This window comes from Gavia stellata, chromosome 9 (genome assembly GCF_030936135.1).
Source record: "Gavia stellata isolate bGavSte3 chromosome 9, bGavSte3.hap2, whole genome shotgun sequence".
NCBI classification, from domain to species: domain Eukaryota; kingdom Metazoa; phylum Chordata; class Aves; order Gaviiformes; family Gaviidae; genus Gavia; species Gavia stellata.
The window spans coordinates 19,813,620-19,832,307 of NC_082602.1; the positions used below are offsets into that span (position 1 = coordinate 19,813,620).

General features: G+C 45.9%; 1 protein-coding gene across 4 annotated transcripts in view; it reads right to left on the minus strand.

Moving 5' to 3' along the window:
• The window catches only part of ALOX5 (arachidonate 5-lipoxygenase), a 35,237-nt gene extending 22,614 nt beyond the window's left edge, over window positions 1-12,623 (minus strand). For all 4 annotated transcript variants that reach the window (XM_059821168.1, XM_059821167.1, XM_059821169.1 and 1 more), the window contains exons 1-4: window positions 12,474-12,623; window positions 3,800-3,998; window positions 1,888-1,969; window positions 238-360 (exon numbers count right to left, since the gene is read on the minus strand). In XM_059821168.1, coding sequence (XP_059677151.1) covers window positions 238-360; window positions 1,888-1,969; window positions 3,800-3,998; window positions 12,474-12,623 — 554 coding nt within the window. The remainder of the gene's footprint in view (window positions 1-237; window positions 361-1,887; window positions 1,970-3,799; window positions 3,999-12,473) is intronic.
• Between the last annotated feature and the right edge of the window lie 6,065 nt (window positions 12,624-18,688).

An 18,688-nucleotide genomic window follows, 5' to 3' on the forward strand; every position in this document is an offset into this window, starting at 1 on the left:
TTTCACCAGTGCCGCCTCCATCTGTCTACAGAAGCTCAGCCAGTTCCCAGAGTGAAAATCTTAAAATATTGATATTTAAAAAAAATAAATCCCATCAATTCTTTCCTACTTTGATTGACTGTAGATCCAGCTGGGCAAAAGGAATCCAATTTTGAGATTTCAATGAAACCTAAAAGGTGATCAGAGCCTGCCCCAAAACAGATTTTGCAAAACTCCTAAAGTTTTACAAACACTTACGCTTTAGAGTAGTTCAGAATGAAGTCAATTCCTTTCTCATTGTCAAACTGGATGTCACGAGGCAGATCACTGTGAGAATGGGCATCGATGCTCAAGGGAAAGCCTGGATGCCACTCCTTCCACCTGAGAAAACAAGAGAATTGGATTAACCATATAACCATACCAGCATGAGAGCTGTGACATTCCTCTACGTACACTGCTTCTATAACTCGACTCTATAAAAGTAAATTTGCAGCAGACTCATTTGGGCCAAAAATAGTGACTTATCCCACATCAGTACCTACCAGTACCCTAGAGGATCCTGAAGTACAATGGAAGGCATCTACCTGGCCACCTACCTTCACAAAACTTGAAGTAACTTAATATCTGTGACATTTCCAAGTATTTGTCACATTTGGTTGAAATTGGCAGTAGCTTCAAATGTTTTGGGAGGGGAGGGGACAGAGAGACAGACAGCTGCCCAATGCACATTCATTCTTGGGGCTACATTTTTGCAGAACTCAATACTCAGATATGTATTTAGGTTCCTCCAAAAGGCAACTCTCCAAGAGACGCAGATAGTCTTGATTCAGCTCCTCGGAAGAGCCTTACCTCCTAATGGTCATGACACACATTCTCTGCCATGTATGTTCTTGCACAATGCCCCATTTTTACTTTAAAACAGAAGGCGATTTGTAAAGAACACTGTTTCAATGGTATTTCCAAATTGCCTGCCACACACAGACTGCGTTGTGTGTTATCAGTTATGCATCTGAATTGTAAATAGGTATTTCCCTGGAATTACAAAAGATTTTGCCTTCTTTTTTGCATATGTAAATAAAATTTTGTGCCACACCTCTTTTTGAACTATATTTTCCTCTGCTCTATTTCCCATAATTTGTAAGCAAGAACCTTTCTTAGTCAAATGATATCAACAACACATACACCAAGCCTCAATCCATCAATTCTGAATGGACCCTCTGTCCTCCTGATCCTTACTCTCATGATAAGGAGATGCAAGTGCAAGAAACTTTTGTTATTTTAACAGAGAGTATGTCTCGAGGAAAAGGAAATGTCTAATGCCTTCTGGAGTTACCCATTGATGAAAGATAACATTTTCCCATTGTGACCTTGATTAGGAAAAAATGTCTATGACAGCATAAAGGTGGGTATCACAATGTGTTCTGATAGCACATTCCAGTCCACTCAAGCAGGGCCAGATCTTCCACTGCACTCAACGGCAGGAAACAACTAAAACTAGCTTGCTGCAGCAGCCAAAAAGCTCCGGTAAGAGCTGACATGTTCAGATCATGTTCCAAAAGTAGAGTACTGCTTCTAAAACGTAAATGAAATCTGCCTTCAGATCTTCCTTGAAAGCACAACTGTGTGCCAGAGGGTCCACACAGAGACTGTACCACTGAATTCCCACTTAAGCCTTCCAGATAGGCTTATCTGGGATTCAAGTATCTCGTAATGCCACTTGCACCAGGATCATCACTTACAGCGAATTCCATCAAAGTAAAAATCACATATGGCCAACATGGTAATTTATGCATTCTCTTATCCAGCAGTCCAGTAATTAGAGCAGTATGATAATCTGAACATACTCTGCCGAACTCTGACCTGATGAGAACAGGTCCTGGACCTTCTGGGGAGCTACAGGAAACTCACCGGTACATTTTTTGACGGGTCTCGAGCTCTTTGCGTCTGTGCTGCTTGAGAATCTGGGTCTTGTCATCCCGGGGGAGCTTTGCTGTGAAACAGGGGAAAGAGACAGGGTTATGAGGTTCCTTTACCTACCACTGCCCAGGTCTTCAGAAGGAGAGCAAAGTTTCCAAATCTTCAAACTTCTGATCTATACCTTTACAAAGTTTCTGTGGGAAATGCTTATACGATTCAATTTAGTACCTCAAGTAGAAACACAGGTCCCTAGAGACTCTGTGGAAGGAGATAAGCTCCTAACTTGGTGCTTCCAAGGGACAATTAGCTCAAGCTAGGAACATCTATCTCAACTGTATATAAAACCTGGATTCCTAGTGTAGATTCTTGCTATACATATCTAGTGTTAAATGGTCTGAATTGGGTCATGGGAATTAATTCTACATTTCAGTATCTAAGGAAATTTTCATCAATAAGAGAAATCACAACATTGTTCTAGCTAATCTTCTCTGCTAAAGACGGAATCTCCAGGAAACATCTCCTATCCTCTCTCCTTGAGCTGTGCTCTCCCCTGTCAGCTTGGGGAAATAATCATATCTTCTTATCACGAGAACAGAAAGAAAGAACAGTGAGGCTTCATTTCCAGACAGCTTACACTTCTGACCAATGTATTCACTGTACCATTAAATAACACAGAGACTTCCTTAGTGATCAGAGAAAAGGCAAGGTATGTGACGCACTTTACATATGCAAACGGGAAGGCAGATAAAGCCAGCAGGAGTTTCATGGAAATAGTTGTTTGGGGTTTGGAGGTGGCAATATCAGCGGTAATACAACTGATGACATATACGGCTAATGTTTTCCAGCTGGTTTTGTTCAAGTTACCAATAGGGTTTCACTTACTTTTGTCCTTTACCTCACCTTACTCTGAAAGCCACCCAAAGCTGCTTTCCATGGAAGTGTTACAGTTATAAATCAAATTATGAAAAATGGAAAGTCCGTCTGGAGATGAAAAATAAACTGACACATATTTGTGATTATAGAACAAAAGGCTTAAAACGCAAAATTCCTCAGCCAGCAGTAGCCAAAAACTTAATGGGAAGATAAACATTTATTTCCTACCGCCTCATATATTGTTTCAGCTGTTTTGAAGCACTCATGCTGCAGACCACTACAGCAGCCAACCTACCCTAGGAAGCACAGAGGGGAACAAGCAAACATCAGTGCAAATGTCTGCCCCAACCCTGAACACAGCAAGTAGGTAGTCAGAGACAGTTAAAACACAAGTTTCTGGTCCAATAGGCCACTCTGAACATAGCACAGAAGTGCTGTAACACTTTTCTCAGTTGGTCCCCACTACTTGCAGCAGTCATATCCTTCTCACCCTGCCCTCTCCTGGACTTGACAGGATGCAAAGAGAAGGGGTGAAAAGTAAAGCTGCTGTTTCAAGTCAGTCTTTGCACCTGCTGAGCAGCCTACTTTGGGATTTTATTTCACTCTCAAGAAAACAAGAAAAGTTACAGGCAATTAATCATGGGCCACTTCAGGGCTTAGTATGAAACAAAAATGGGAAACTCATTCTAATTAGATCAAAAGGGCTTCCACCCATGGAGGTGTGAGGCAGACAAAAATTTGGCATTAGGGTCAACCTTCAAATTCAAGACCAGTGTAACAAGCCAGTGTAAGGACTTTTCCTTGCATGTGCTTCCCAAAATATCCAACTCAACTGCCAGTGCCCAGCCCAACAAACTGCTCAGAAAGCATTCCCAGTCAGCAGGGAAAGCCCATTCCCTAGGATGCAGAAGGGGACTGGCAGTGGGTCTCCATGTGAGAGAGAAGATTGGGAGGTACCTGGGGAAAGGGAAAGGAGAGGTTGAAGAATTCTGGATGTTCTGCAGGAAATCAGGTTTCTTATGGCTCTCACCTCTTCCATCTCGAAGGACAATCTCTTTTTCGTCTGTAATCCAACGGTAACATGGGAACTCCAAATAGTCACCCATTGGCGTTTTTACAGTGATATACTTAAGGTACCAGTCATCCTGGTACCAATATTTTCGTTTCTCAATTTTTATTAGCTGAATTTCTCCAAGGTCGTCTTCCACAGTCACATCATAGGAGTCAACCTACAGAGCAGAATACAGTCAATGATCCACTGCACATGCAGGAAGCACAACCAGCACTGCACAAGCATACCTGGCCTTTCCTGATATGGCATGGGTACCACAGAACTTTCCAGCTTCTGGTGGGTGAGAAAAGGAAGACCTATTATTGGACTGCAATGCAACAGAAAGATGAATAAAAGAACAAACAAGAACATGCACAGCACTCCAGAAACAGAGAAACATTTTTGTATGCAACCTAAAAATGGTATTAGTCCTTGAAACATTTGCAAGTCTGAGAAAAACGTGCAGACCATGAAACCATTTACTGCTCTCCTAGCAATAGCTGAAAGAAGTATTGCTAGGGCACATCTCTTCATGCAACTGGAGTGGAAAGATTATTATGAGATTAACACATTGGACTTGGAATCTAAAGACCTGTGTGTATTAGTCATATGTGCTTCAGACTAAGGATAGTGTCCAGATCACCTGAATCCCCTTTGTCTTGTGTTTCCTGTGGCTGGTCTTCTTCGGTCCTCCATTTTTAAAATGAGGACAACGGTACATTTTATGTTTGTACAGCTCAGAGTTGGACAATAATTCATTTCACATTTGTACGGCTCAGATGTACAAAGGAATTTAAGTAGCTAACTGAAAACAAGGTTCACAAGAACCCCATCTAGCTCTGGAGGCACTTCATTCTTTCACAGAAAACAGGCCAGTATGTGGAAATGTGGTTTAGCTCCTTCCTCAATTTGGAGTTAACTCAAAGGCCTGACTCCTGCAACATGGAGGGACCTCAGCCTAGACTTGCACAGTAGCTAGTCTACTTAGTCCTTTCCCATGCTAAGGGTCTGGTCACAGGGTCTTTGCACTGAGCTGGTACTGAAGGCTAGGACCACCCATACCTGCTCCTTCAGGAGTGCCCTCATCAGTAGCCTACAGGGACAGGCCCCTGAAACCTTGAGTTATTGGCCATGCAATGGTCCAGGTGAGGAGCAGACCATTCCTGGTGCTGCCCCTACACCAAGCTTTGCTGAAGTACGAGGACTGCAGCTCTGAACCTGGTCTGGCTGAGAAAGTGACTGAACACCACGCTTTCCCTTTCTTGATGACTGCTCCAGCAAAGCTACAAAAGAAGCAGCAGTGAACATTTTCTTCTCCTTCCGTTTGAATTATAATGGCTTCAACTACCAAGCTCAGCATTTCTTCCCTGTGGTAGGCCTGTTCTCATCCCACATATATGATTTGACCTCTCAGGGCTTTACCATCAGATGGCTTGAAATGGATGTGGAGCCACTTGGCCCACCAAGATGAGCGTATCTGTGAGCACATGTGATAGCAAACCTTGGCTGCTAAGTGCTCTAGCTACTAAGGTGGGACAAGTGGCCACACTGAAGGCCGTAGAGAACTAGTCACTTAGACACCACAAGATGGCTTTGGCCACTAAGGTCAGGCATCGGTTCGCTGTGTAAATCACCTCTCCCACAACGCTGCTTTCGGTGCCGCAGCTACATGTACACCCCTGGGAGAAGGACAGCTGTGGACATGGTGCTCCCCTCAGCACTTCTTGCCCATGCTAAGCACCCCCCACTCAGCACAATGGCTGTTATGAATACGGACTTAAGTGCCTTGCTAAATTGCCTAACAGATTTAGGACAATGAACACTTATCCCAGAGATGGGTAATTCAGTCACCTCATGGGGCTAACTTCTCAGGGATGCATGCAGTCTCTTACTGCATGTGGGGACAGGACCCAGCAAATGACAGTTCTGGTGGCACCTGCACTATTAGGCAATACCAGCATAGGAAGAAATGAGCAATCATTTCAAATATGACCAGTAAGACACCATGTGGTGCCAGGCAATTCAGGAGAACAGGAATTGACTCTCACTTTTCAAGAGTGTAAACAGCTCAGGACAAACGGGAGTAGCCAAGTGCTCATCATAACAAAGCTGAATTGGCTATGGTAACCATGGGAGCAGCAGCCAAAGCCTACTCTGCTCAGATGATCCTGCTAAGCTTCATGTGGTTACAAGTAGAGACTTCATTCTCTTGTGTTTTTTCTCAAGACAGTCAACAATCTCAGAAACCAAACAGCTGCTGATATCAAAAGGATGAGGTACTGCATCGACATGCTGCAGTGCCTGTAGAGACTCAACTGCCTGTGTGAGATTTGTCATTTCGTTCCTGACCTAGACACCATGCTCTGCTTCTTCTTTTCAGGAGCACTTTCTTAGCCTTCCCCAGGCATTTGATATATGCCCACTGTTACTGCCTTACTTGATAGGGAAGAGCTAACTCACATAAGGACCAAAACTGGAAAGTGAAGAAAGATTAAATTCCAGACAGGAGAAAGCAGGAAAAAAAAAGTCATTTTTAAATGCCTCCAGATGGCACTTATTTCAACTGTTACGAAAGAAAGATGCCTAGCAACTTGCACCCACATGATTAGAAGAACACACATAAGAAGGATCCCTTGGCATCCCTTCCTCTCCCATTTTAACTGAAGTTTCCCACATTATTGACGTAAAGTACCCTTTTCTATAAGCTATCCATGCTGTGATGATCATTTTGAGATGAAGACATCTATCTGTGCACCAAAGTTTGGGATGACAGACCTCAGTTCTCTCATAGCCCATTACATAAAAATACCAGCTGTCATAAAGTTTGTCACATCTAATTGACTCACAGAAGCCAGAGAAAAATAAAAACCCCTTTAGGCTTTGAAGTCCATCCTGCAGACAATGAAACATTGTCCTTGCCTGTCTTTCCCCAAAGATGTTCTTCAATCAACTTTGAAACTGTCAGGCCATTATTGCTACACTGCAACTCATATGAGGCTGTTTCATACAAACAAGGATATCGGAATTTCTTCTAATATGCAGCCTAATTTAATTTTAGGCTCAAATATTTAAAATGGGCCTGGATGGTGCTTATTTTGATTTGCTGAGACTGAACAGACTAATCTTAGTCTGAGCTATATTCTCCCCAAGCCTATTAAAGCAAAAGACATTGAACTGTTTCCTTTAAAAAGGAAGCCCATCATGTCTTAAATAAAAATTTGCAATGTTTATGTCAACAGCACACCCATACGCACTAGGTGGTAACAAACTACTTCACAAATAACATGGCGGTCCTTGAGAAGCTTGGGATGACACCTGTCTGCTAGGATGTGAGTTGAGAGATGAAAATCACAGAGCTGAGATTTCAATCAACATATTAAAATGATGCTTGTCACTTTACCTTGCATCTCCATAGCAGAAAAGAAATAGTTCTTTCTGTAGAGCCAATAAATATACTAAATATTTTTTTTAAGTTTATGTTGCTGACTCTTCAACCCCTCCACCCACACCCCACTATCCTAGAACAGCTAAAAGGATAATGTGTAACGGTAAATTAATTCTCTTGATGATTCATGATTTTGAACCAGCTGTGGAGACTGAAAAATGTTGAGTGGCTTTTCTCAGAAATCACATTAATAGTGCCTTGAGCCACAACTATGACAGTCAATGACTGTATCACAGAATCACTAAGGTTGGAAAAGACCTGTAAGATCATCAAGTCCAACCATCAACTAACACTACCATGCCCACTAAACCAACACCACCACGCCCACTAAACCATGTCCCACAATGCCTCGTCCACACCTTCCTTGAACACCTCCAGTGATGGTGACTCCACCACCTCCCTGGGCAGCTTATTCCAGTGTCTCACGAGTCTCTCAGTAAAGAATTTTTTCCTAATACCCAGCCTAAACCTCCCCTGGTGCAACTTGAGGCCACTTCCTCTTGTCCTGTCACTAGTCACTTGGGAGAAGAGACCAACACCCACCTCTCTGCAACCCCCTTTCAGGTAATTGTAGAGAGCGATGAGGTCTCCCCTCAGCCCCCTCTTCTCCAGACTGAACAACCCCACTTCCCTCAGCTGCTCCTCATAAGACTTGTGCTCCAGACCCCTCACCAGCTTCATCGCCCTTCTCTGGACACGCTCCAGCACCTCAATGTCCTTCATGTAGTGAGGGGTCCAAAACTGAACACAGTCTTCGAGGTGCGGCCTCACCAGCACCAAGTACAGGGTCACGATCACCTCCCTACTCTTGCTGGCCACACTATTTCTGATACAGTACTATACACACTATTTCTGATATTGTAGGACCTGTGCTCCTGGCTAAGTGAATGGGGATTCCTCCCTCCCACAATGCTGGTCTCAAACACCACCCTGATCTTTGCCTATCAGCCCATGTCCAATATTCTCGACTTCACTCTTGTTAATCGGCACAAAGAATTCTGGATGATGGCTAGAAAAATGTCGGAAACACGCTCAGCTTGTTTTCCATTCTTCAAATCTTCTTTCCAGAAATAGGCAGCACTCGAACCATTCTATTTCATATTCATTTTCCTGAAGCTCCTGGTTTTCTCAATAAAAACAATGTCAATAAACTCTTTAACAGGCTCAGGTTTCGCACTGAGTCAGTATTTCTGCAATTTCGTACGTCTTTCCAGGACCAGGCGGCACTTTGCAGAAGAGTCCCTCATCACAGGCTGTCATACCATGTATCTCAAACGCAGCCACTTCCTGCTTGTGCACCTCTTTATGCAATTATACACAAAATGAATTCTCTCCTTCAGTTTTACCATGACCTTGTTGCATTTGGCAGTCAGGAGCTAGAAGTAGCCACCTTGCAGAGACACAGTCCAAACAAATACACAAATCTGTGTGAATTATTACCCATTTGTGTTCATCACTATAAAGGGAATTTAAACATGTAAAGACTAATGTAATAACCTACAGAAGCAAATGATAAACTGCATCTGCATCAGATTTGCTTTGTATGCAGCAACTTGGGATTTTTATGCTCCATCTTCTCACTCATTTCCAGTTCCAGGGCTAGTCGTGTACAGAGGAAGAATAAGGTGACCAAAGACGCTGTCTGGATAGGGGAAACGTACTGCACTATTTTTAGTTCAAGTCCTCACGAAAACCCATTGCTGTCAAGTGATTAGTATGGCACAGAAAGAGCCTCTTATTTTCTCATCAACTCCTTGCTGCCCAAGACACCTGACTATCCTTTCTTTAATTCACCTCCTTTAAAGGTTAAGCTAACAATTGCATTTTTAAGAAATCCTCATTTACACGTATATATTTCTATAGTTCATATGTCACACCTATATATATACATCTAAGTTTTAAATTAAAGAGCAATGTGAATCAGATCCAAAGAGTTGATAGAAATGTCACATTGACAGCTAATCTTTGGAAGAAACTCATTCCTCTGGTAACAATCTCTTTGCTAATACTACAAAAGTCCTAAAATAGTTGCACAAGTCACCGCTGATGTAATGCGAAAAGGACATTCAATTAGCCTAAATGTTCTGGAAGTTTTAAAATCTTTTTATGACCATCACAGTTCCCATTTTAATGGCACTTCTGAAAGTGATGTCTCACCCAGCTTTCGTTGCCTCCAAGGCAGCGACACCATGGACTCACCTGAGATGACAATTTTGCTAATGCAGTAAAGGTGGTCAGGTTACAAAGATGATACAAGGCCCAGGTAAGAATTAACAGCTGGTTGCTCAAGGTTTCTATGGCATTTGTTGTACAAGGTCTTCTGGTAAACACATGGCATCCCTGATGATTGCATGTTGAGCCAGGGATGCTAGGAGTTTTTACACAGTTTGAGTTCAGAGTGAGAGAACAGAACACTTGCTTTGAAATCACTTGGGACCAACAGGAATTTACTCAAAAGACACTGAGTAAAGAAAAGCAGCTATGGCTTTCTACATCACCTGTGTCCAGTACTTGGAGTAAGTCAGACAAAAACTACAACTGAGCTACCATTGTTCAAATTCCTTCAGGATTTTGCATGTCCCTTTCCCTCAATCAACATTTGGCATGCAAATCTTCTACTCATAACTGGCCCAAGCCCTCATTCATCATATCTAGTAATATGCACAGTTTGCATTAATTCAAATGAAGACAGTACCAGCACAATGGGACTGAACCTGGCCCAACGTTTAGAAAAGAAGCTGGAAAGTAGACAAAGCCTCCCAAGATAATACTGCAAAATTCTGGTTATCCACTGAAAAAGTGCATTTTTTTGCAAATGTGTTCACAATTGAAATGCTTTGCAGAAAAAGAAAATTATAGAGATGCTATTGAAAGAAACACTAAAGGCAGAACTGTGAAACCAGTTGCTACATTTTACAAACCAAGCAACCTGAAAGCCTTTTGACCTGCTTCAATTTTACCTTTTTGGTTCTGTATTGGTATTTTTCTTTTCTTTCCTTCTTTCTTTGCACAACATATTAGTAAGACTCACAGTGTTTGGGGCACAATGTTACCTGAACAGGTGTCCGGAGAAACACACTGCGCTCCCCAAGAAAACATCCTCAACAACAAAACTTAGCACATCGTACTGTGAGTGTCCAATGAGCCAGACACTTCACAGAACACAGAGTTACTCTCATTCTCCACAATAAATACATGCTGAAAAAACTGACTGCATAATTGTAGTATCAAACATATAACAATTAACAGAAATAATTAATTTGGGTAGGAGAAAAAGTCCTCATCTGTATTTAGTCAAGAACCTTTGCACTTGGAAACAAGTTTGACAAAAAAAAGAGACAGTCCCTGCCTCAGAAAGCTTACTTAGTTAACAATGCGTTTTCTATAAAATGCTAGGACCCAAGTGAAGACTTTCAAATGTGTGTAAAAGCTACCTTCCCGAGAAGATATAAGTACTCCTTTCAGGTGCACACATCCTCTGCTGTAGTGCTACTAACACCCACAAACCTCCATTCATTACCTCCTCATCCAGCAGGGTCCAATGCTTGCAGGTATCTCTGCTCGTGCTGAACCTGGTCCCAGAGCAGTTCAAGAGTTGCCACTGAGCATATATTTAATGCTCACATCATGGCATTTTCTCCCTGTGACAGGATCCAATCCCATCAGATGTTCAGAGTACTGCCAGGCTCTCCATCACAGTCATCTCTCAAAGACAGTGAAACCCTCTTTTGTAACCCAGGGATAAGAGCAAACCGTCTGGTCGCTGGAGAACCTGGTGCTTATCTCCTCAGCTGAGCAGGGCTCAGCCCTCCTGGGAAAGCACCCTAACCCTAAGTTTGCAGGAGGGTCTGAAGTCTTCTTCAACCTCTGTTGCTAATGTTGTTAAGCTTCACTTAAAATATGTGACAGTTCACCGGATAAGAGAGAAAGAATGACTGGATGTCCATTTGGGAGATTTGGGTAACATGGTTCTAAGCTAATGAATATTTAATCATGAAGGAAAGTAACTTCAACAGCAGCGGCTGGTAAGTCCCCACACCTGAATTTGCTGGAGCATCTCCTCAGAACATCGGCTACGAATATCCAGGGACCATATCTACCTATGCCATCAACACTTATTCAAAATGCTGACTTCTGTTAATCGTATCTGAAATGTCTAACGCAGAAGAGACCGGATACCAAACGTAAGCTGTGAACCCCATGATAAAAGAAACACACCTAAAGGCAAAGTAGCACCATGACAGTGAAGTCTCACTGGTATATGCAGTGGTAGGTTTCATTTCCAAAGTGACTTATGAGGACTTTGTTAAAACTTTCAAAGTTGCTTAAATCTCATCAGACGTTTTGGAAACTGTGAGTTAGGTTTCCAAATAATATACACATTTTGGGAGGGGGGAAAAAAAAAAATTACCTGAGTCTATTATTTTCCCAGGGAACAATAAGTAGATAAATAAATGCCATTCTAAACGAGTGCTCAGAGTATAAGCGATTACAGATGGATAGTCAGGACACTGTGATAAGATCACAGAGAGGACAAGGCACAATGGACAGCAGAAATCAAGATTAGAAAAAATAGCATAGCTGATAGCCCAGTCCCAACTTCATTCTCATAGTTCATGCTGTTTTCCAACTTTCATAGAAGTTGCCCTACACATTTCCCTTGGCAGGCATCATAATTCCCACTGGAAGCTCTTATCTCTTTGTTTAATTCCTTGGAGATATCAGGGCTCTGACTACTAGTAAAGACTGATCCTAAACATCACCTATCGACAGGAAGCACGCAATTTTTTTTTTAGTAATTGTAAAGAAAATACAAGGAAATCTGAAAGCCTATTGTAAGCCAGAACCAACGGGCCCCATCTTTCCCTACGACTGACTGACCACAGGCTGGGCTAACCCCCAAGACAGGGATGTGAACGATGGGCAGCCGGGGATCGCAGCAGGCACCTCGGTCCCGGTGTCCCGCTCCGGAGCACCGACGTACGGGGACGAGAGCTTAAAAAAGCACAGCCCCGCCGCAGTCCCTCGGGGCGCCGGGCCAGGGAACCGGCGAGGCTCCACCATCCCCGGCCTTGCGGGTCCGGCCCCACCCGCCGCGAAGGGAGATGCTCGACGGCGCGTACGCGGTGGAGCCCCTCGGACGCCGCCGGGGCGGGGCCGGGCCGGGCTGCCGCGGGGTGCGGGAGCCCCCCGCCCGGCTGGACTCACCGCGCCGCGCTCGAAGTCGTTGTAGAAGGGTTTGTCCAGGAGATGCCTCTCGCTGCAGCCCGCCGTACCCTCCAGGCTCAGGTACACGTAGTCGTCGGTGCCCGCGAACCACTGGCTGCCCGTGGCCACCGTGACCGTGTAGGACGGCATGGTCCCACCGGAGCGGCTCGGCTCGGCTCTGCACGGCCCCACTGACCCGACCCCGACCGGCCGCTGCTGAGCCGCACTCCTGCCCTAGTCCGGACCCGCCTCCTCCTCCGCCACCGCACGGCGCGGCTCGGCCCTGCCCGCCCCTTCCCCAGCGCCCGGCACACCTACTCCGGTACCCTGCACAGCCCTCGCAGCAGCCCTCCCCGACACCCCCAGGCAGCCTGTGCTGCACAGCTGCCTGCGCCCCACACTGCACCCCTGTCCCAGCACAACTGCCCCACACTGCACCCCTGTCCCGGCACAACTGCCCCACACTGCACCCCTGTCCCGGCACGACTACCCTGCACCCCTGTCCCACACCCTGCACACAGCCCTCACAGCGCACCTGCCCTCCCACTCTGCACCAGCTTCACGCCAGCACAATTTACGCAGCTCTGCGCACAGCGCTTTCCTCTTGCTACTCTGCCACTGTTGTTGCACAACCCAACACAGCCCTCAGAGCTCTCGGCACGCAGCACGCTGCTCTGCAGAGCAGCCCTGCTCCTGCCAGGCACAGCAGCGCACAGCCCTACACAGCTCACCCTCACACAGCTCAGCGTGCCTCACCACCTCTACGCTTACAGGATTTCAGCCATGCACCCTCAAACTGCTCTGCACTCTGTAACCTCACCTCCTAATCACCCCAGTTTGCAGGCATACACACTCTTCTGTGCCCAAACCTTGCACGCGTACTACACTGACTCAACACACTACCACGATCCACCCCCACATGTACACTGCATATATCCCATTCTCTGTATTGTCCAGTTACTCACTCTATACTCACACCGTACTGCACCCTCATTATATACACCAAATCTGCAAATCCACATACAACTCACCCTTTTCTCAGGTCTAAACCCCCATATGTGCTATTGCTGCCGTGCTTTATTGGAAGTTATTGCTGGCTCTGCCTGCTTCTGTTCTGGCAAGCCCAGATGCAAAATGCCTCGTGCCTCACTCCAGCATGGCTGCCACATCTTGGACTGCTGGGCAACACCGCAAGATATGCTTACGGAATTTCTGCTTCAGCTTCTAAAATTGCAGCTACCCACTACGTGTTGTGGCCTGTCTTACTCACGCACTGTGGCCAGCGGTGGCCACACAGCAATGGGGACAGCCTGCAATGCCCTGCTAAAGCTTCCTCTTCTGCTTTCACAGAAGCGTGATGCTACTGGGCTACGCTCACCCAGACAAGTCAGTGAAAGTCTCCTACATCTCTTCTGTACAAATAGAGACTCAACCCTTTGCTATACTGTGACTCAGATTTCAAGGCTCTCCCACATTCGGGGTATGTATTTACATATAGGCATATAGAAAATTCACTGTGCCTACCTTGGCTCTACTGAATTGCTCAGCGTGAATTTCTAGTCTGCTGCTACTTTTTAAGTAACACCCAGAAGCGCAAGATTGCTAACCGTTGCATGGCACACCCGAGGCAGCTGCAGAATCCCAGCCCAGACATCTGATTGCTCCTCCTGAGATTTAACCAGCAAGGGATCCTGCCTGCTGCGCTGCGATCCCTTCCATCAACAATGTTACCCCATAAAAGTGCACCATAAACTCCTAAGTTCTTCCTTGGTTTCACCTTTCCCTTACGTAACATTTCAAAGAAATCATACATCAGTTTCATTTTTGCATGAGTGCTGTCAGCCCTGAAGTTTCTAAATTTAGGTTCACCACCTTCATTGAAAGATATATCTGAAACCCTTCTAACATGTTAAATGCTTCAGAACCAGCTTTTGTCAGACACAAAGCCACCTTCTGGGCACCTTTGTTTTTTCTGCAAATATGGAGCAAAGTGGTGTTCAAACCTTGATTGGTGGGTTTCCATATTTCTTTGCGTTTCAGCTCCAATGCAGGGTTTGAAACCTGTTCCATTCCCCTGGGTCATCAGTTCTGAGATCAGACCGTTTGGGTCTGTTCTGTACGGAGGTGTGACTGGGGAGTCTCGCTCCAGTGTTACAAGTTCTCTTATCAACTCATTAAAGAAAATACTAGATAAGCTCAGTCCTGTATGTGAAATTTGTAAGAATGTATTTGTTACCTCTTTCCAGCTCCTTCACAGCTATATCTCTTTTTAGCCTGCTCCTTCAGCACCTCTCACTTTTATCATGATTTCCACCTTCAATGATTTGATAATGTTGATAATATTTACTGTTGGTAGAATTTCAAATGTTTCATCAGAATCCTGTCAAACAAAACAGCAGGATACGTAAAAAACAAAACCATCCATTTTGTCAAGAGACTACATTATTGCACCCCTGAGGAGACGCACTCTGTATGAGACCCCAGAATGATTCTCTCCTGTGTTGTATCATGTGGCTGCTCGTTGTCAAACAAGGAAATCACTCTTGGAAATAGCAGTTGGATCCCATAGTGGGATCCAAGGTGCGTGTCCTAAAGATTAGGCTATAGGAGCAGACACAGACTTGCATTGCAGGGTTTCCCCTGCTCCCCCAGTGCCACCCTGGGGTCCTCTTGGCACGGTGGCTAAGCTGCGAAGGGAGGATGGTGCTGCACCCTGCACACTGGCACATCTCCTGGGGATGGAGAGGGAGGCTTGAGCCACTCAGGTTGGGGAATACCCCGACCAGGTCGCCGGCCTCCTGTCTGAAACCACCGACTCACACGAGGTACGTGGTCACCCGCATCACTTCTGCCCGCTCTTCCCGCAGCTGCATCTTAAGGCAGACGATCCAGCCCTTTGCTAAGATGGCGGAGGGCATGGAGACCAAGGGAGATGCAGCCTGTGAGAGACACTCTGGGACCAGGGGCTCCCTAGCCAAGGCGCCAGCCTGCACCCCTGCTCCAGGCACCGAGGACCTGCAGCCTGCGCGCGGGCCGGGCGCTCCCACACCACCGCCGCGTCCAACCCCGAGGACTTGGGCCAGCAAGGGCCGGACCCGAGAACCTCCGCTTCCCTCTGGGCCTCGGATAGACCAAAAGCCCCGCTACGCCCGAGCCTGGGAGGGAGCCGGGTTTGCAATTCCCTTGGGAACGAGATGCGCTGCCCGTGCCTGGGAACCTCGCTCCCGCAGCGCGCGCTCTCGTCCTGAGGGAAAACACCCGGGCACGGGGAACGCGAGACGCTAGGCGGCAGCGCCCCCTGCTGGGCGCGGCCCGGCCCGCGGGGCCCCGCCCCGCCCGCGGAGGGGAAGACGGGGCTGCTGTTGTACGTGGAGTGCAACCTTACCTCCTGTGCCAGTGTGAAAAATAGGCTAAAAATAGAAAAAAACGCTACTTTTTTCCTATTTTTGCATTCGAAGATGGGGCTGCTGTTACGTGGTGTGCAATATTACCTCCTTTGCCCGCGTGAAAAATGCAAAAGGTGGCAGAGTAAACGATTTCTAATCGCTATCAATACCTTCATGCCTGGCAGTCCTTGTGTGCAAAGCTGCTGAGACCCAGTGCTGGTTTCTGGCACCTGCTTGCAAAACCAGGCAGTCCTGTCCAGTCACAGACCCGACGCAGGCAGCGAGCCCAGCCTTTTTTTCTCCCCAGGCTGCTTTCCTGGGGAGTGAGGAACTGCTCCCTGCATCACCCCCCCACTTGAGCCCCTCTGCATCTCACCCACCTCACTCCTCACTTGAAGATGGTTTCACAAGGCAGGGGTGGAATCTGTGCACTCACAAGCAGGGAGCTGGGAAACTGGGCGCTTAAAACATGAGCAGCCGCTATTCCTGAGCTGGCTGTGTGTTAGTGGGGGGCTAGGACAGCCCCCTGCAAGGGGCACATCTACTCTGCCACGGATTTTGCTGCTTGTTAGTCGCAGCTCCCATTTACCTAAGCATCACTCAGATTTACTACATGGAAATACACAGCAGAAGTCAGCTGCTGTCCCTCTTCATCTCCTTGCAATGCCAGCAAAAAACAAGGTTGTTCTGTGAAGATGTCACATATCTTATAGTCCTCCTGAGGCTACAGGCAATTTGGGTATGCAGATGGCTCTCTTGAAATATGCTAATAAGGATTGGGAGTGGGGAGGAATGATACAACATGGTAATTAACAAATGATGGAGGGGATCAGTAGAGCCTACAGAAATTTCCAAGCTACATAAATAATCTAAGGGACATGGTCTTAATAGCTGAGAACATACGGGTGCTAATTGTATATTGCTCCACCAGAACGGGAAGAAAAAGCTCCTTATTCATAGACCTGTCCCTGTCACAGCTCAGAGTGTCCAGAAATTAACTCTAGGATTGCAAAGCTCAGCAGAGTGTCCTTGCTCTGCCATCCAGCTGAATCTCTCACAAACCCCCAACAGGGTTGCTATATCAACACTTAATACAATATCTTTATGCCTTTTGTGCAAGGGACCATCCAGATTGCAAGGAGCTGTGAGTCTCTCTCTCCCCACAAACTTCCTACCCCCTTTTTGAGGTGGTGTTCCTTGGATCCTCCATCCCATTTGGCATGATGTTAGGACACCTTCCTCAGCCCCGAGGGCCGTGGGATCTGAGACCGCCTGACCTCAGCAATTCCCCCTAAACCTGCAGATCCTCTCACTACCTCCATGGATGTAGCTGTGTTACTCTGGCACTTTGCAAGAAGAGGAGGGGAGGGAGACAGAGACAAGGCAACCTGCTTTCAGGCTTCCCCTCCCCAAATCAGTGCTGGGAGGCTGCACAGGTAGAGGAGGGGAGAGCGGAGGCATGGGACAGGTAAGCCATGGACAAGACAAACACAAGGAATACAGCCACATTAGTGGCTACTCTTTTGGTGTCATTTGGTGCTGTGCACATTTGAGAACTGCAAAACTAGAATAGCAGTGGGAGACTGAAGACTGGTGCAAAGGTCCTAAGCCCCAGCAGCAAATGTAGAGTCCTGATAGAGGCTTGTGCACTATCAGCTCTAACCTGAAGTCAGGCAGGTCCAAATTAATCCCTGAAATAATACCTTTAACTTCTACCACAGCTTAATTTGGTCCAGGGCTGCAAGAAAGCTGCTCAATGGAATGGCTTGGTTTAATTTTCATGATGTCTCTGGTGTACAGCAACTGCTTAGGTGTGGCCATGAATGTAGCATGGTCCTGAAAGTGCAGTTTTGGGATAAAATAAACCATCGTCTTGCTGGCATGAGAAACACTGGTTTAGTTAATCCCATGATCAGAATCAGTTAACACAGCACTTTCAAAAGCAAGAAGTTAAACATGAGAGCAAGACAAATGGCAAGCCAGACTCTAGAGAAACCTCAGTTTATCCACAGGAAGGGAACAATAGTACTTTGTGAGTTAATTTGGGATGCTCAGGGGCAAAGCAGATATGAAGTACTACATACACTCTCTAAGACAGCTGCGCTTTCTCGGTTGGGATCAAGTCATCAGCCCGAGACATTTCCTATTCTTTCCCAACCACAAGGATAACCGCTTCCCTTGACAAAGGAACCTGCTGTCCCCAGCACCAGATCCTACAGCTCTTAACAGTGATGAGTTCTAAGCCTGCTTGGCCTGCCTTGTTCGCAGGTGGCCTGTGAGACAGAGTATCAGAGCAAATCAGCACAGCAAGCAGCTCCCAGCAAAAATGACTGGGACATTAATTTTAGTAGAGTCTTAAAATGTTAGGAATTGCAAGCCTGATTCCTTGAAGCTTTGGGATTTAACAAGCGTACCCTGAGTGGTGATCTCCACTCTGCTCTGTGCAGCCTTCTGGTCTTTTATTCAGTTATTTCAAACCCTCCTCTGATGTTAAAGCCTTTGAGACAACTTCATCCATCTCCTTAACACTCTCAAGCAAGGTCTCCTTTCTGTTTTCAGTTCCTCTGCCACCAATCTTGCCTTTTCCCTAGAATACTCTTTAAAAGAGTATTCTTAAAGTTTGACATCACTTGACCCCATCTGAGCAATATTACATTTCCAATTATTCTACCCTGTGTAACGCTCTGAATTTGCTCCGTTTCCTTTACCCAAGGCTCTTAACAATTTTTGATTTTTTCAAAAAACCTCCCCTGCGTCCTTTCTGAATTATAGTCCCCTCTCTCTCTGTTTCACCAAGATGAATGATTTTTTCCTCTGTTCGGTTCTTGT